This window comes from Balaenoptera physalus (assembly GCF_965194825.1).
Source record: "Balaenoptera physalus genome assembly, chromosome: 11".
NCBI classification, from domain to species: domain Eukaryota; kingdom Metazoa; phylum Chordata; class Mammalia; order Artiodactyla; family Balaenopteridae; genus Balaenoptera; species Balaenoptera physalus.
The window spans coordinates 71,259,943-71,279,296 of NC_138896.1; the positions used below are offsets into that span (position 1 = coordinate 71,259,943).

Here is a 19,354-nt window from a genome sequence, read left to right on the forward strand (position 1 = left end):
GGTTGTGATCCTTCAGAAGGGACACAAGGAGCCTACGACTGCAGCAATTTACTGCAGGCACTTCCTGGACTGCAGAGCATCACAAGAAAAGAAGAAGACACAAAAAAGAACAAAACTGAACTCCTAGAGCTTAAAAACATAACACCTGAAATATAAAGTTCACTGGATGCTAGATGAGTTTAACAAAAACAGCAGTAAAGATAAGTGAGCTTGAAGATATAGCAACAGAAACTATCCAAACAGAAACTTGGAAAGAACAAAAGACTGAGAAACAATGAACAGAAGCTCAGTGACCTGTGGGATTATCCCATAGGTTCTACATACTATACTAAATGGTCTAACATACAAGAAGTTGGAGTCCAGGGTAGGAGACAGGGTAGCAGAAAATATATTTAAAGAAATGATATCTTAAATTTTTTTTCAAATTCATATTTAGAAACCTAGAAATCCAAGAATCTCAATGAACTCTAAGCAGGATAAACATAAAGTAAAACATACCAAAGCACATCATAATCCAATTGCTTAAAATCAATAATAAAGAGAAAATAGAGTAAAAGAAGATACATTATATACAAAACGAAGATAAGAATGACAGCAAACTTCTTGCTAGAAAACAGTGTGACCCAGAAGACAATAGAGGTGGTCCATTGGTAGTCCAGTGGTTAAGAATCTGCCTTCCAATGCAGCGGACAAGGGTTTGATCCCTTGTTGGGGAACGAAGATCCCACATGCCACGGGGCAACTAAGCCCGTGCACCACAACTAGAGAGAAGCCCACGCACCACAACTACTGAGCCCGTGCCCTCTAGAGCCCGCGTGCCACAACTAGAGAAGCCCACACACCGAAACTAGAGAAAAGCCCGCACGCTGAAACGAAGAGCCTGCGCGCCGCAGTGAAGACCCAGGGCAGCCAAAAAAAAAAAAAAGAAGAAGAAGAAGAAGAAGAAGAAGACAACAATGGAACAGCATCTTTTAAATGCTGAAATAGAAGGAAGTCTGTGCTGTTTCCTCTCATTTGCCCCTCCATATCCTTCTGCTTCTCCACCTGCTCTCTGCCCCAGGAGGCTGACCTTTGTGCACGCATCTACAAGGCTCCCATGGCCACTAATGTCTTGTTGGGCTAGGCCATGAGGAACACTGGCAGGAGGTCACAGGGAGGGAGGAGAGTGAGGCTGAGATGTTTACTCTGATTCCCTCCTGAAGAAGTTGCTTTCAGCGGTCTAGGCCCTCACCCAAGGTTCCATCCCACCAGGCTGCCCTTTCCTCACTGCTCCCTGTCCCCAGGTTCCTATATCCTCTCTCTCCTCTGCCCAAGGGAAGCAATGGTCCCTGTTGTTACGAGGTCCCTATATCCTGCCCATTATCTTTGAAAAAGGGTCCTTTTATAAATCCTCATTGAATTAACCTAATTGGAGTGGCCATCTGTTTCCTTTTATGTCCCACAAATTCCTAAGTCATGAACTTTACTTTATAATAAAACATCAAAATATGTGAAGAAAAAAAGGTAAAATAATGCAAAATTCTTGAAAATGCAAGAAAAATCAACAAAATTATAATTAGAGTATAATTAACATTCAACATGATCAAATAGAAAAAAAAAAGACAGAAAATTTGAATGATATAATTAAAGTTGAAATTAATGAGATACACAAACTTTTTCTTTTGAAAATTTTCAACCATATAGAAAAGTACAGGGCTTCCCTCATGGTGCAGTGGTTGAGAATCCACCTGCCAATGCAGGGGACACAGGTTTGAGCCCTGGTCAGGGAAGACCCCACATGCTGTGGAGCAACTAAGCCCGTGCGCCACAACAACTGAGCCTGTGCTCTAGAGCCCATGAGCCACAACTACTGAGCCCACGTGCCACAACCACTGAAGCCTGCGCTCCTAGAGCCTGTGCTCCACAACAAGAGAAGCCACCGTAATGAGAAGCCCACGCACCGCAAGGAAGAGTAGCCCCCACTCGCCGCAACTAGAGAAAGCCCACGCATAGCAACGAAGACCCAACACAGCCAAAAATAAATTAATTAATTAAAAAAAAAATTCCAAAAGGCTGAACTGCAGGTCACATTCTTGGACTTCAACACAATAAAATCCATCAGAAAATCATTTTAAATGCTTTCATTATTAAAGAAGAAAGAATGACTATAAATGCCTCAGTCAATAAACTCTAGAAGCTTTTTTAAAAACTGAAAGAAAGTAAAAGGAAAATAACATAAAAGCAAAAAAATAAATGAATTCGGAAATAGAAAAACAATAGAATTGATACAATCTGAGATCTGGTTCTTTGGGGAAAAAATTCAATGAGTGACTAATCTCTGACATATCTAATTAAGAAGAAAAACCCCACAATATCAAAAGATGGGAACAGAGGTAATAGTTGATACTGAGATACAACTACATGAATATACTCTACTGTTACGTACTAATAACTTATTCTCATGAACAAATAAATTTTGAATAAAATAAACTATCAAGATAACTCAGGGATGGAGAGATAAATAGCAAGTGATAAAGCAGGTATTAGGACTTCCCTGGTGGCGCAGTGGTTAAGAATCCGCCTGCCAACGCAGGGGACATGGGTTCAAGCCCTGGTCCGGGAAGATCCCACATGCCGCGGAGCAACTAAGCCTGTACACCACAACTAGTGAGCCTGTGCTCTAGAGCCTGCGTGCCACAACTACTGAGCCCACACGCTTAGAGCCCATGCTCCACAACAAGAGAAGCCATTGCAATGAGAAGCCCGCATACCGCAACGAGGAGTAGCCACCGCTCGCCACAACTAGAGAAAGCCCACGCGCAGCAACAAGGACCCAACGCAGCCAAAAAATAATAATAACTAATAAATAAATAAATAATAAATAGACTTTCTAAAAAAGAAAAGAATATACAACAGAAACACAAGGCACTTAAACTGGGAAGGTAACAACTGGATTATCCTTATTTCAGAAGATATGACAGCTCCCTGAGATAAAGCTAAGATAATCAACTGAAAAAGTACTAGAACAAATAAAAGAATGGTCACAGGTTTTCTGTGGACCAGCAATAACCAGACGGGGGACAAGATCTTATTCACAAAGAGGCTTCCTCCATGAGGCCAGGTGGCCCAAGCTGCCAAGGGACCCTCTGGAGATGTCCCTGGTTAACAGCCCACTGTCAGCCTTCTTGGCCTGGCTCCCTACATGAATGCTGTGCCTGTGGCCACTCCAATCTCATAATGCCATGGATGCCCCCTTTCCCTTCCCCAATCTTTTCCAGCGGGGATGGATTCCATGGCATGTGGCTTCATCACCTTCCTCCCTACTCCTCACCTCCTCTGTCCAACTTGCTTCCATCTCATCCATAGGGACACAACTGAACAAGCTCATGAGCTGAATGAGTGTCTGCCTTTTCCACAGCTGCATCCATCTGCTAGGGGTGAAGGATCGCCCCCAGAACACAGACAAGGGGGCCACAGAAGACTCCTGGTCTCCAGACAAGCCAACTCTTCCCCTTGGCTAACGCCCACTGGAAACTCCTCCTTCCTTTCACTCTTGAGTGAAACCTCCATGAAGTTCTGAGACACGGTACTCTATGGCCACCTGCACCCCTCTCCTCTCCTGATACCCTGGAATCTGGGCCTCCGCCACCACTCAGGGCCTCCTGTCATCTCATTCTCTCCCTTTCTACCAGACCCTCACCATCAGCTTACACACGGCCAAGTCTCCCTTGACTCTGAGTCCCTTGCCCCTCACTCACTTCCCCACCCATTCCCATTGGGCACCAACCCAGTAGGCTCATGCCAAGAATCCCACTGGTCTTATGACATCCCAATGGTCAGTTTGGAGCCTGGCCTCACTCCGCCTCCCTATGGTATCTCACCCCACTGACCACTGCCTCCTCCTCTCTGCCTTGACTCCCATGACCCCATCAGCCTGGTTTCCCTTCCACCTCACCAGACACCTGTCCATAGCTTCCTCCACAGCCCCTTAAATGCCAGGGCTCCCCTGGGCTCTGTCCTGGGTCCTACTTCGCCTCCCTCAGCCACCCGATCCATTCCACAGTTTCAAGCACCATGTCTGTGGGGGAGATGCCCAAGCCCCAACTCTCTTTGGAGATCGGATTGGCTCCTGGGTACCTGCTCTTGAACATCTCCCAGGAACACCTTCCTTTCATTCACTACATATTTACTGAGCACCTACGATGCAGTGAACAAAGTAGATTAGTTCCTGCCCTCAGGTGAGCTCATCACCTTCCTTGCCCCAGAACCCTTCCCAGTGGCTGGAAATCTGGAGCCACCCTAGATCCTTTTTAGACCCCTGCTTGGGCATCATCAGCCTCTATCCTTTCATTAGGATCTTGGTCCCCAGCACCTGGCCCAGTTCCTAGCACAGAGTAGCCTCACATAAATATGTGATAAATAAATGAATAAACATCCCTCAAGTCCATCTACTCCTCTTTCACTGCCGCCACCCAAGTTCCAGATGTCACCACCTCACCAGGCTACTTCAAGTACCTCTAACTAGTCTCCCTTCTCCAGCTTGTCCCCCCACCTCATCCCAACAAAACAATTCTATCAGTTGGGGTGATCTTTGTAGGATTCAAATCTGATCTCGAGACTTCCATATCAGGCAATAGTAGACTAGCTTGTTTTAGACTAACACTCCACTGAGAGCTACTAGAAAAGCCAAACAGAAATAAATAAATAAATAAATAAATAAATAAATCTGTTTGATATCACCCTAGAGCCACAAGGCAGAGAAGACCTGAGGGGCCAAGATCCTGAAGTGAAGGGAAGCCCAAAGAGGTGAACCTGGTATATGGCATCATTTTTCCCTTTGAGGTTTTGTTGATTTGAAAGTGGCAGTTAAAAGCATGACAAGCCAGCTGGTAGGCAAAATGGCTGAAGAGGGTCAAAAGGTATAAACTTCCAGTTATAAGATAAATAAGCCCTGGGGATGTAATGTACAGCATGGTGATTATAATTAACAATATGTATCATATATTTGAAAATTGCTAAGAGAGTATGTCTTGAAAGTTCTCCTCACAAGAAAAATAAAATGTGTAACTGTGTGGTGATGGATGTTAACTAAACTTATTGTGATAATTATTTCACAATACATACATACATCAAATCATCACTCTGTATACCTAGATAGTTATATACAAAAGAAGGGAAGGAGGGAGGGATGCATCAGAACCCTAAACAATAATGAAATGTTAAAGAAAAAGCTCTCCCTGACCCCCTTCAACACTGTCACCCTGGGTGAGCGCAGCTGTGCCCAGAGCTGGGCAGTGGAGGGAAGAGATGGTGATTACCGCATCAATCTCGTTGAGAACTTTCCACTGCTCATAAGGCACACCCAGGGCCTCAGCCGTCTGGATTGTCCTCTTCATCTGGCTTGTCCAAACCTTTAGGTCCTTGATGTTCTGATCCCTGATGAACTGGGCCAGACTCCTGGCAAACTGAAACACATCACAAGCAAATTCAGATGCACAGGTCCTGGGCTGCCCTCAAAGGGTCCACGGGGCCCAGCCTTAGAGAAAACAGGTTTGGCAAAAAACACGAACTAACTCTCGATGACACTGACACCCACACCCACAAGTGCTGTCCTTGTGCATTCTTCCGAGACCCTCAGTGTAGTTCCAGCTGTGGCTCATCAGGTCCCCTGCCAGTGCTCACCCCCCAACCATGTGTCCTAGGCTGTGTGACCTTCCCACTGAGGTTTCAGTGTCTCCCCTGGACTGTAGCACAGCATCAGCTGCACTGTAGCGACTCAGCTCCCTCCCAGAATGGCATGCCTCTCCAGGGAAAGGGAATCAGCTGGTGACAGCTCGCGTGCAAGCCAGAGATCCAGGCATCTGCTTGGTGACCTTCCCTATACAATGGGAACATTCCAGACTGAATGAGGTCATCCACCTGGATTGCATGTTAGCTGGAGTCCAGCACCAGCACACGCACATGCACACAGAAATAAACACACGCACACACACACACACACACACACACACACACACACACACACACACACACACACACACACACACACACTGACCTCCCTGCCCCGGGTGGACAGTCCTGGGTCCCCGCCAATCCGGCCCTTGAGGTTGAGCTCGCTTTCCCCATGCCGGCAGAGGTAGATGGAGCGGGGCGTCACATGGATGTTCATGAGGTAATACACAATGCGGCTCTGGATGTGGTCAGCCACGCGGTTCACGATGTAGCTCTGCCCCACGTCCATGATCTTGATGTAGGACAGATCCCTTTCCAGAGAAGGTAGAGAGAAGCCTGTGAGTGTGACCGGGGTCCTTGAGGCCACGCCCTGCCAGCTCCAGGAACCAGCCTCAGAGCCTTGCATCTCTGACCCCACCAGGCTTGAAACCACAACACACAGGACTGCCAGCTGGTACGCGAGTGATGGGGGTGAGGTGGGAGCAACACGACACGCATGACATACAGACAAACCCCGTGAGAGGTGCTCCACACTCATCATGCTCCCAAAAGGTGACATTCAAAGCGAGGGGTCAGTCCTACCACATCGGGACCTTCATCGCTGTGCTATGTCCCCCGGGCCCCTCTTGCCTACCTATGAGCTCTCAACGTACTATCTGTAAGGTGAACAAGAGACAGTTTTTTCCAGGATTGACCTGGGAGTAGTTGGCAAACGCGCTTCCCCTCCAGTCTTCCTGGTCAGCCATCCATGGGCCTGGCCTTTCCTTCCCCCAGCGAACCCTCCCCCGAGAACCCAGCCCGGGTCATGTGTGTGTGCCGAGTGGCCGCCATGTTCCACGCCAGGCAGCAGGTAGACGAGACAAGAAGCACAGGAGGATGGTGCTGGTGGCAGCAGCCAATAAGCCCAGCTCTGCCGCTTTCCCTGCTTTGGACCAGTGCAGCCCTGCAGCGTGGAGAACAGAGCCACAAGGAGCAATGCCATGCTGCAGGGAGACCAGGAGAAACACAGAGGCCGGGGCAGCAGCACTGGATCAGCGCCAGCCTCACTGAGGGGACTCAGTCCAGGGACTGTCCCGCAAACATCCCAGAAAACATCCCCCCAGCAGTCACTTGACTTCTTTGGTTCATAATTATATATTCATATGTAATTATAAACAACCCAAGTACAAGTTCATATTCCACCCTTTTCACTTAATGCTACATAACATACACTTTCCCATGTCTCTTCAGCATGATTTATAAGGACTGCGTAATACTTTATTCAGTTATTAAAGTTAACTTAATTCCTTAAGTGTTATTCACTTAACCACTGCCCCCATTTCTGCTATAATACAGGAGTTGGCAAACTATGGCCAGCAAGTCAAACTCAGCCTGGTTTTGTAAATACAGTTTTATGGGAACACAGTCATGCCCATTTATTTACGTATCATCTATGTTCCTTTAGTACTAAACGGCAGAGTTAAGTAGCTGCAACAGAGACTGTATGTCCTCAAAGCCTAAAATATCTACCACCTGAGCCTTTACGGAAAGAGCTTGCCGGTGGCTGGCTGCTGTCCCCACCCAGCACTCAGTCCCACAGATCCCTGTTCCAGAGGGCGGCGGGCGGGGCTCGCAAGCACTGGTTACTGCCAGCTGTTCGTAGGCAGGGTCTGGGCACCCCTTCCGCTTCTCAAAACACAGACCACCCACTGAAAGAAGACCGTGTACTGTTTGCAAAAGCCTTGTGGGAAGACCCTCTGCATAGAAAACAGGCTTGATTTTCTGATGGAATAGCAGAAAACTGTGACTCACAGAGCTCCAGATAAAGCAGCTACGGTTCTGCAAGTCACCTCTGGGCCATGATTTCCACCCCAAGGAAAGAAACAAAAAAGGACAGACCATCTCTGCCCGCGGAGGTGGTCCCTCAGCCCCACCACCTTGAGGAGTCACAGGAGGCAGCCGAGTGGACCCCACCTACCACCCACCGCAGCCGAGGACACAGCGCTGCCCTGCCTCACCTGTCCAGGTCCTCGTCCAGCGACTCATACGAATTCTCATAGCACTCGATGCGCCTCATGAAATCTTCCGTGGCCTCATCGCTATCGTGGTTGACGTAGTCAGGGCTGCCCAGTTTCACTTGCTGCCGGGGTCAGGCACAGAGCAAGGACACATCAGGGCCGGAGACCAGGCAGGTCGGAGACCAAGGAGGATGCTGGGTGGAGGGGAGGCTGGGCAGGAGGACTGGCCTCCCAGGGGGCCTGGTCCCATTCGGAAGCGTCCAGTGGCTCCCTGGTCCCAGCTCCCACACCAGTGCTAAGAGTATTACTGGACACCCTGTGATCACAGTCCCCACCCGACCCAGAGATCTACCGCCTTCCCCCCTGCCCACAATGTTCAAGAAGACCAAGTTAAGGTCGGCCCAGGCACCAGCCTAACCTGGAGATGGACCTCACTGTCACAGGCCATCTTGGCTGTATTACTGCTCCCACAGGGTCAGATGCACCACTCACCACGATGTTGGCAGCTATGACCTCAGGATCCACACAGATGGACTCAACAAAAAAGGTCTGCAGCAAAGACCAGGGTGGGCAGGAGGGAAGGAACCAGAGACACATTTAGGGCCCTGAGCCTGGCTCCCCGGAGCTCCCTACCCACTGAGGGCCATGCTGCCCAGAGGCCCTTCTTCAGGGGGTGGGGTCAGGTCAAGGAGCACAGAACCAGAGCAGGTGCCGCCCTATGAAGGACTCTCCCACCAAGACCCCCACTTCCTCAGAAAGATAACTCCAGGTGGAGAGAAAATCAATATCCCAAATCCACTCAGGAGCCCACCTGCCTGAGGCCGGTGGGCCTCAGGAGGCCGAGAAAGTGGCCCCAGAGGGCCCGAACGTGCCACAGCCCAACCAAGGTAAGCCAAGGAGGCCTCACCTTGTAGCCGTTCTGTTCCCCAAAATTAAAGATGGTCGCTCTCCGTTCTCGGGTCGTATTTGTTGCATCAAAAACCTAGGCCCAAAATGGGGTTAACTCAGCCTCTGTCCCTGGAGAAGGTGGGGGGGCCACCCGACAGCTGTAGCACAGGGACCAGATTTCTCATCAGGACCAGCTGCCGTCCGGCCATCCGCCTGGCCAGTCTTCTTCAGACCTGCGATGGCTGCGCTGGTCCTCCCCTTCCTTGGGGAGCACCCCAAGGAAGTTGGAAGCAGGGCAGCAGGCACTCACTCACAAGACTTCCAGTGAAACTAGTTAAACTCGGAGAACTAAACCCATGTTTACTTCCACTCCATCCTGTCACCCCAGTAAAATGGGAACAGGAGAGGAGAAGAGATAGGAAATGTCAACACAGTTTTTTAAGATAGACACATGGTAACTGGCTCAGAGAAACACAGAAGACCAAACACAAGCCTATACCAACCAGAGCACACCTGCTTGTGCAGAACCACGGTAGTCAGGAACAGGGCACAGGCATCTCTGAAAAAAGGGACAAGTGTGCAGAAGAAACAGGAGGACTGGCTGGTGGTGCAAGTGGAGCCCCAGGCCCCCTCCTTGCCTCCTCCAGGCAGTCTGTGACCCCCCCCTGGGGCCTGCCCAGCACTCAGGTGCAGCCCACCCAAGCAGCTTTTAGAGCGTAACTTTTTACAAAGGGCATTTGACCAGGGCTCACTGGATGCTCCAGCAAAACCTCTAACATGAAAAACAAAGACTAAATCAAACAGAATAAAAGGAACTTCAAGAAATGAGGACAGGGAGGGACTTCCCTGGTGGCGCAGTGGTTAAGAATCCACCTGCCAATGCAGGGGACACGGGTTCGATCCCTGGTCCGGGAAGATCCCACAGGCCACGGAGCAACTAAGCCCGTGAGCCACAACTACTGAAGCCTGCGCGCTTAGAGCCCGTGCTGCACAACAAGAGAAGCCACCGCAGTGAGAAGCATGTGCACCAAAATGAAGAGTAGCCCCCGCTCACCACAACTAGAGAAAGTCCGCGTGCAGCAACAAAGACCCAACGCAGCCAAAAATAAATAAATAATAAATAAATAAATTCATTAAAAAAAAAAAAGAAGAAGATGGGAGGGGAGTGGGGACTCAGTTGTGAGAAAGCGGCAGGGGTGGTTTAACAAAGTAAAATATATGACATTTCTCTGAGCTGCTGGAGAAGAGTTCCCTGATGGAAAGGGTCCCCCCCAAGGACCCAGCATTGTGGAGAAGACCCACCATAAAGCACATCACCTTGAAGACCCTAAAAGCTTCCCCAGAGGAAGGGGCATGAGAAGCCCCCAGTTTCCTCTAGGAAATAAAACTTTTTTTTTTTTTTTTAACTTCTTTTTGGCCGCAACGTGCGGCTTGTGGGATCTTAGTTCCCTGACCAGGGATTGAACCTAGGCCCTCAGCAGAAAGAGCATGGAGTCCTAACCACTGGACTGCCAGGGAATTCCCTAGGGAAAAAAAACTTTTAAGGAGGATCAGCAAATCAGAATGACATCAGACTTTCCCACAGCCATTCTAGAAGCCACAATACAATGGAGCAATGTCATGAAAATTCTAAAGGAAACGTTCTTCCCACCCATCCATCAAATGTGAGGATAAAGAAAAGACATTCCTAGACATGCAAGGTCTCACAAAATTTACTTCCCAAGTACCTTTCCCAGAAAGCTATTAGAGGATGTGCTCCAACAAAACAAGTCAGTAAAGCAAGGAAAAGCAAGACATGGGATCCAGGAGCAGGGCATTCAACTGAGGAGGGAAGAGAAGGAAATTCCCAGGGTGACAGCTGTGCCACAGACAGACCTAGAGGGCAAATGATCTAGATGGGGCTGGGGGACAGAGCTCCAGGATGCATGCCTTCAAGAGGAAAAAGGAAGGAAAAAATAGCCCGTGTTTGACTACATAGGGTTGGGGTAGGGCCCTTTCCTGCAGACACCCTTGCTCAGCCTTGTCCCGCCTGTCCATCTGACTGGAGGGGCCAACACAGAGGGGGAATTCCCTTATCCAGCATTCAACTGATTCCTGGAATAGCCACCAAATGTTGGGCTGGATGCTCTCCACACCAGGAGAAATCACATTTGCTAAAGACTTAGGTAACATGACACCTCTAACTTGTGGAGTGGCCAAGAATGTGAGTATTCAGAGGGAAGTCCTGCAGGGTCAAACACAACCACAAGCCCAGAGGGAAATTCCTGGCCCACATCTGGCCTCTGGCTTCTTCCAGCACAGCAGCTGCAGACTTCTTCCCAGGGGCTGGTACCCAGGGGTATCTAGGGCCACATACACCCTGCCTTCCCCTCCAGATGCCTGAAAAGTAAAGGGGTAGAAGTATGTGGGCTCCCACATGTCACTCCCAGATACCACCAGGGTGTTATACTCACCGCCACATGCCCCCCCTCCTCACTAAGGAACCGCCGAACGTCTCGGAGGGCTGCCAGGGCACACTGCCTTCAGAAGAGAAAACACAGGTCAGCCAAGCACCTGACTGGTTGCTGCAGGGCAGTAGGTTAGGGATATATCCTATGCCAGACAGGAGAGGGGGCAGCCCCTGAGGCCCCTACTCTCTTTTCAAGGTTTCTCTTTCCTTGGGAAGATTTTCAGTGTTTGGTAACCCTGCTCCTGTAGGTGGAAGGCTATGTGTTCCTGGCCATCAGGAATACTTTTTTCTTTTTTTAAATTGGAGTATAGTTGCTTTACAACATTGTGTTAGTTTATACTGTACAGCAAAGTGAATCATCTATACATATACATATATCACCTCTTTTTGGATTTCCTTCTCATTTAGGTCACCACAGAGCACTGAGTAGAGTCCCCTGTGCTATACAGTAGGTTCTCATTAGTTACCTATTTTATACATAGTATCAATAGTGTATATATGTCAATCCCAGTCTCCCAATTCATCCCACCATCCCCTTTCCCCCTTGGTATCCATACAGGAATACTTTTTGAAATACCACTTTTCTGTACTTTCCTTCTTCATCTCATCATGTACAAATCCAGCCTGCCATTTTGCCATATTCATGATTTCTAAGTGTCATGCATTTCCCCTATCAAAATAAGCACTTTTAAAACCAGACACTCCCTTGTGTGTGTGTTGGGGGCAGGGCAGGCGGGTGCCGGTGGTGGGAAAGGAGAGACAGTACTGCTGGCCCCAAAGGCAGCATTAAGCTTAATGTTCAATTTTCCTTTCTAGAAGGGAGATGTGGACTAAGAATGCCACCTGGTGTATCAGCAAACAAAGGGTGTTGCAGCCATCAAGCCAGCAGCCACTGCAGCTGCCCCCAAAGGTGCCCCCTCAGGGGACTCAGAATGGGAAAGAACAGGACACTGGCCCCAGAGAGCTGAGGTGCATATCAAAGGAATGAGCCCACACATGGCACCTACCTTATCTCTGCAGAGCAGTCCCTCAGTTATCTGAGAGGCTGTCTTCTAGGCTTAAGTCCTCAGTTTTGTCCACGGAATAAAACATAAGTCTCAGCTTTTAGGCTGTTCATTTCTTTCAGTGGACCAAGAAGGCCCTACATGATCCCTTCTGGAGGAGGGTGCCGTGTCTCTGCCTCTCGCACCCAGGTCCACAGGTGCTCTGGAAGGGCAAAACCCTCACCATGACTGACCACTGACTACACTGTCTGTCCTCAGACACCTCAGCCTTTCTGTTTATTGCTGCAAAATGGATTGCCACATATAAGGATCTTTCTGACTTTATCCATTTCTCCTATAAGGTCCGAAGATAGATAAATCACTTTGACTTTTTATCTATGCAGGGGAGCAGAATTTGCCACCCCAAAATATGTCTCTTTGGCATAAGGATTATTTTAGGCTGATTATTTTTATGACACTGCAGACACGGGAGAAGCTCTGAAAACATGAGTAGAAGTTACCCTTTTTTGAGAGACATTTACAAGTATAAGGGAAATCTCCATTTGTAAGGGGGTCTCCCTCGCTGTACCAGGAGGAGGGAGATGACCTTATCTCTAGAAACTATTATCAATGCTGAAGAAACAGACTGAGTGATTGATTGATTTAGGCCACGCCAGACGGCTTGCAGGATCTTAGTTCCCCGACCAGCGACCAGCGACCAGCGACCAGCGACCAGCGATTGAACCCAGGCCCCAGACAGTGGAAGCTCCGAGTCCACAGCCAGGGAATTCCCTGAAGGCACAGATTTAAATCTGCATAACAACCTTACCCTCGTTTACTGAGCTTTTCCTGTAAATTCCCCTGACTCCTCACCCACAACATCTTCTTTTCTCTTCAGCTGAAGATGGTGTTTAAGGAGAGGGCTTCCCAGGTCTCTCACATGTATGTAGGAGGTATACGTGCTATTAAACTTTTTTTCTGTCCTGTTAATCTGTGTCATGTCAATTTAATTATCAGATCAGCCAAAGAACCTAGAAGGCAAGAAGGGAAAATTTTTCCTCCCAAACACTATTACCTGTACTTTTTTGATGTAAGAGTAAAGTTAGATCTCCCATTTGTTTGATCTTGGGATTTTGTGTGTAAACCCCTAGTGCATCAAAGGACTGTGCCAGGCCAAGCCAGGCCAGTGTGCCCAAGCACGGAAACAGAGGCCGAGCAGACTGCTGGGGTCACGAGGAAACCGGGGGCAGGGCTGAGTCCAGGTCACCGGAAGGAGCGCTGCTCTTATGCCTCCTTGTGACCTTTCTGTGCCCTATTAGGCCTTTCAGTTAAAACCCCAAAGTGCTTTCTTCTGCCAAAAAACCTGAATTCTGAGAGTCCAGGAAGCTGGCATTGATAAGGACAGAGTAAAGGGACAAAGTAGGTGATTAGTTAATCCCACTAAGGGATCAGAAGTAAAGGAAAAAGTATGGGAGACATCTGTAAGAAAATGATCACTCGGGAAAGCAGGTTTGCTTAACCACAAAACCAAGCAGGCCTTGCTTAACAACAAAACCACGCAACAGAAGCATGAGACATGCCCCCAGACAATAAAACAATGGTGGAATGAGACCCACATCCTGCCCAGTGGTAAGTTAATGATTCTTAGGACATGCTCCTTTGTGCTCACTAAAAACAAAAGCATAAGGAAAGGGTGACATTATACTGAAACCTGAGCTGATTTACCATATTTTAGTATACGTTACCACCGTTTTGCTCATTTCCATTGCGCCATGACAGTCCCAGTTTGACCACGTAGGGACAAGAAAACTCCCCCCCTACCCCCATGTGGAGGAGGAGGAGCTGATAATGGAAACTTGATGTCTACTCAAGGATGAGGAAGAAGGTGGTCTTCTCCCCCTCCTCACTTTTCATTTGATTATAAAACTGTAGCCCACTAAGTTCTGGGCATGGTGCCCTCCTGCCCACCCGCTTGTAAACCTCACAAGTGTCCTATTCTAATAAATCACTTATCAGTTTGTCTCTCGCTGAATTCTTTCTGCACTGAGACATAAAGAACCAGAGCTTCTCAGCGCCCCCCACATCCCCGAGACACATTTCTACAGTTTCAGCATGGCTGGGGCCATTTCTTGCCACCCACATTTAGAGCCTCATGTTCTGGGCTAAGATCTCTGTGGACTGCTCTGGCTGAGGCTGCACCAAGTAGGAGGGATCTCAGGGCCCAGGTGGAGATGCTGGGGGAACAGCCTGGGAGCCTGCGCACGTGTGGGTTTGAGCGTGGATGGGCACGCACGCACATGCATGGGGGGATATGTGTATGTGTAAGTCTGTGAGTGAGCATCTGTGAGCATTCCTTGGGCCCCTGTGGAAGTGCAGCTGTGCACATACGAGAGGGTGTGTGTGGTTTGATAAATACATTTGGTCTTTGTCCTGGGTTCTTGGCAGAGCTCCTAAGACCCTTGGAATTTCTTAAGTGATAGGAGTGATTTTTTTTTTTTTTTTTTGTAATTCACAAAGAGCCCCTTCCAATCACACCTGAGTTGATGTTAATGTAGTGACTCAGGCTGGGGCCCCTAGACAGCCTCAGCAAGGGGCTGATCACCAGAAAGTGATGAAAGGGTTGGAACATTCAGCCCTGCCACCATCCTCCAGGAAGGGAGGTGGGGGCTGAAGATGAATTGAACGATGAGAGTTGAAGAGCTTCCAGGTTGAAGAGATGAGGTGCTGGGAGGGTGCCAGACCCCGAGATGGCTGGAAGTTCCCCGCACTGCCCCCTTCCTTGCCTGTGCACCTCTTCCACTTGGCTGCTCCCGAGTTGTATCCTTTATAATAAACCAGTAAACACAACTCAAGTATGTTCCTGAGCTCTGTGAGCTGGAACAGTAATCTGCTGAAGAGGGGGTTGTGGGAACCCCCAATTTATAGCCAGTTAGAAATACGGGTGCCCCCCGCCGAGACTTGTGACTGGTGTGTGAAGTGGGGTCAGTCTTGAGGGACTGAGTCCTTAACCTGTGGGAACTGATGCTAACTGCAGGTAGAGAGGGTCAGAATTGAAATGAATTGAACTGTTGGACACCAGTTGGTATCAGAGAAAACACCTCAGTGTCCCCAAGCCCGTGCATAGTATGTGACTGAAAAGGCATAGGTATGATTGACTGTGTTCACATGCACATGGGGTATTGCACACCTGTGTGCACGATTATAAGTTTTTATATGTGTCCAAACATGCACACAGAGGATACGCACGTGTGTGAACACCCATGTGTGTACATACGGTATGTGTACACACCTTCCTGCGGTGACTGTGTGCACATATATGAGCGTGCCTGGTGTGTATTTACACACATACCCATGTGTACATAAAAAGGGAGCACCTGCACATGTACACATGGCTGTACGTGCCCTCTTCTAGATCTTCCACTGTGCCCAGTGTTAGGGACAGACCTCCACATCGTGCAACTCTAGGAAGCTCACCAATGTGTACGTACCTGGGCCTCTGGGAAATGCAGGCTTCTCTTCCCAGGTTTCCCATTTTTAAAAAGTCTGATCTTTCTATTTTGCCAATTATCTGTGAGACATTTTGGGCTGGTTAATGGGAAATGGCCCCACGGCCCAGGGGCCAGACCCAGGCTTTGGATACACGAGGGAGAGTTTCTAGGAACAGCCAGAGGATGTGCCTACAGAGAGGCACACGTGAATCTGCCCCCAGCTTCTACTGCTGGGGCCTCTGTTCCAGCTGGGTGACCCTGGACCAGTTTCCTTACCTCTTCTGAGTCTGGGTTTCGCCATGAGAATTAATCCCAATGTTCCTACCTTCATTGGGCAGTCTGAGCAGAATGACCAGCGAGCTCTGGGAATGCCAGCTTCCTTATTCACCCCACAAACACTCTGGATTCAGACAGGCCTGGCTTCAAATCAAACCCTGAGGGATCCCAGACAATACCACCACTTCCTGACCTCAGTCTCAGCATCTAGGGGAGTGAGGCACCACAGCCCACTGTAGGGAAGATCAAAGCAGCTAATGAGTGCCCACAGCTTGAGGTTGTTGCAGAATTTGCATTTGATGCAACCTTTGATCTACAAATTGAGTACTTCCGGAATGATGGACAGGACAGTTTTTAGTGGTACATGGGGTTAGATTTAAGTCTGGACTCTGTGAAGTTACTTGGGATCTTGTGTGAGACTGCTAAGCCTCAATTTCCTCATCTTTAAATTGGGGGGCGGGGGGCGGCAATGGGCATCACACACGCAGCACACAGTAGGTTCAAGTATCAGTACCCTCACTTTTGTCTGTCTGGGTCGTTATCACAGAGGGTCCACCCTTGAGTTTTACCCACAATTCACAGTTCGGCCCCAGAGGCCTGAATGTCAGACTCCACTTCCCTTCTTGGTGCAGCAGCCCGCCCAGCCCCATTGACCCAACAGCAGAGGCACAGAAGGGCCAAGCCCCACGATGGGGAACTCCTGCCCCCTGGTGGCCAGAGAGGGAGCAGGCCAACCATGGCCATAACCAGGGGCTTCTGGCCTGGGGCTTGATTTGGGAAGGTCACTAGAGCTGGGCCAACCTCTGCTCAAAGCCCTCCCACAATGGCTGGGCCCAGAACAAGGGCAGGAAGCTTCCTGATCCCTCAGTTGACACATGCCGAGAACAGCATAGCATAGTTCCTCAGACCACAACTGGTACTCAGTTTTTCTGGAGAAAGCAATCAATTCAAGTCTGAATAGAGAGGGGGAGTGGTATCATATGCAAATTTCCATCTCGTCACCCAGCAACACTGAGGCAACTTCAAAGGAAAGCCAAGGCCTACCCAACACATGCCAAGAACATGACAAGCATCCTCCAGATATCAGTAGGAGACTTATCCTGGGGCAAGGGAGGAAACGCCCCAGTTCTGGGTCTGATCCTTCTGGCTTTTCGAGAAGGTGTCAGGAGGTAGTCCCACTCCCACTCTGCCGCACCCCTGAGGCCTGTATCTCTGCTTCACCTCGGGCTCCCCTCCCTATCAGAGCCCATCCCCATGGATGGCCTGGGGTAAGCCCTGGCCCTGGCTAAGCCTCCACCATCTCCCTGAAGCTCCATGCTCCCCTCCCACAGATATCCCACAGGGCAGGGCAGGGCGAGCCACCAAGGGGCCACATACCCACTCCCTTTGTCCCCAAACCCATCACATCCTCACCCCCACCACATCCTGAGAGGTCAAGAAACCAGCCCTGTTACAGCCCACAGGGTAGGGCAAGGCCAGGGCTCAAGAACAGGTTGGTCATCACTAGCAACTGGGCTCCAGGGCCTTCTTCATAAACAAACACACATACGCACACAAACTCACTTCCTGATTTTCAGGCCCTCTTCATTGTCTGGAAGGAAAAACTCAAAAGACTTGTATGTCTTGACCATGTTCCGGCGATACTGGCCAACGTTGAATTCTGGGGGAAGGGAGAGGCTCAGTTTTCACACAACAGCATCCCTCCCCAACCCCTGACCTTGACCCACCCCCGGGCCCTGTGGCAGTCCTGCCTTCTCGCTCCTCCCCGCTCCCCCACAAAGTCCCAAAGCCCCCTTGGAAAGCCAAGGCTGAGTCTCACCCCGTGTGGGCACGCCAATCCAGTTCAGGTAGCGGGTCAGCTTCTTAGAGATGTAGGTCTTGCCCCTGGCAGGCAGCCCCACCATGACAATGAGCGTTGGGCAGTTGGTCATGCAAACTGAAAGGCAAGGAGCAGTGTCTGAGGAGGCCGGACCCCTACCAGTGGGTCCCTCCCTCCAGGTCCGGCATCAGATGTGCCTTCCCAGGCTCCTGGCAGCAGAGAGCTCCCTGGGCACCCCCAGACCCTGGTCTCTAACCAGCGCTGGCATGCCCAGTTCCCCAGGCCTGTCAGTGCTCAGGGAGACGCCGCGGGATCTCGCCAGCATTTACCCTGATGTGCACCATCAGATATAAAGCTGGAGCTGCCACGGCCCTGGCCAAACTCTGCGGGGGAATTCCCCTGGCAGGTGGGACAGAGCCAAAACCCAGTGGGGTATTCAATGCCTGCCTGTCATCCAGGAACCCGTCATTCAGCATTCCTGCTCACACAGCACCACTGCTTCCGCTCCCCAGGGGGAATTTCTCTTCATCCACAAAGCCCGGAAGCTGCTTCTGCAGTGAGTCCTTCCTCCAAGGCACCTGCAAGCCCACCTGCTGCGCTCTCTCCCTCAACCCAGTCATCTCGCCAATGAGTCTGCTCTCCACAACTGATCACTTGGGGTGGAAGCATCCCGGCAGTGTCTGAGCCATTCGGGATCCTGAGGCCTGGCAGAGTTGGTGCTCAAAAATTGTGGGCAGGGAAGGAGACGGAGGCACCTCAAAACCCACCAGGGTGAGGGCCACAAGGGGCTGACACCAGGGACCCAGGCCAACGCCACAAGGGCGGTCCCTCTGATAGCCAGCCACCGCCATCCCATGTGCCACGAGGTCGGTGTGCCAAAAAGAGAAGCTGCCAAGGCTAGAGGTGGGGAAGAGTCTGTACCCAGCCCCCCAATCCATGGCCCACTAAGACAGACACCAAGGCAGCAGAATTGCCAGACTATGGGATCCAGCTCCGCTTTCAGCGTGGTCTCACCTCAGAAGCCTCAGGAAGCTTCCCTTTCATCGTCCTCAGGACCTGGGCCAGGTAAAACCACAGCAGACAGATGGACAGAGGTGGGGACCTGTCACTACCCCTCCTTTGCCCACATAGCTCTGCAAGTGCTTTCACCTGGTAGCCCTCCTCAGACAGACTGCTGGACCCCACCCTTCACCTGTCTCCCTCACTGGAGATGGAGTGCAGAGGTGGTCAGAGTCAGTCAGGTCTGGGTTCCTATCTTGACTCTGACACTTACTGGCAACTCTAAGCCTTGGTGTCCTCACCTGTAAAATGGGATGATAATCCCTCCGCGACGCCTAGCAATATCCCCATGTAAGAGCTGGAACACTTTCAGGAAGCTGTGCCCTCTGCCTGGACTTGGCAGCCCACCTGGCTAAGGGCACAGATGTATCTCAGGACTGCCCTTGGGACTTGGGGTGCAGACGCAACTGTCTGTCTCCAGGCAGGCCCCGAAGAGAAGTAAAAGACCCTGCTTGCCAGTGGGG

At 50.0% G+C, this 19,354-nt stretch overlaps 1 protein-coding gene and 1 long non-coding RNA gene across 12 annotated transcripts in view; one reads left to right on the forward strand and one right to left on the reverse strand.

Annotated features, from left to right (window-relative positions):
* COL7A1 (collagen type VII alpha 1 chain) overlaps positions 1 to 19,354 on the reverse strand; it is a 75,417-nt gene that overhangs the window by 12,015 nt on the left and 44,048 nt on the right. For 4 of the 11 annotated variants that reach the window (XM_082413534.1, XM_082413533.1, XM_082413547.1 and 1 more), the window contains 8 exons: positions 17,832 to 17,948; positions 17,576 to 17,672; positions 11,270 to 11,336; positions 8,836 to 8,910; positions 8,421 to 8,477; positions 7,929 to 8,050; positions 6,035 to 6,242; positions 5,298 to 5,444 (listed from right to left, as the gene is read on the reverse strand). In XM_082413534.1, the coding sequence (XP_082269660.1) occupies positions 5,298 to 5,444; positions 6,035 to 6,242; positions 7,929 to 8,050; positions 8,421 to 8,477; positions 8,836 to 8,910; positions 11,270 to 11,336; positions 17,576 to 17,672; positions 17,832 to 17,948 (890 nt within the window). The other 7 variants (XM_082413546.1, XM_082413540.1, XM_082413536.1 and 4 more) reach the window with 6 other exon arrangements.
* On the forward strand, positions 12,984 to 16,171 carry LOC309638072. The gene is made up of 2 exons (XR_014250995.1): positions 12,984 to 13,194; positions 13,287 to 16,171. It is a non-coding gene; the product is annotated as an uncharacterized lncRNA (long non-coding RNA).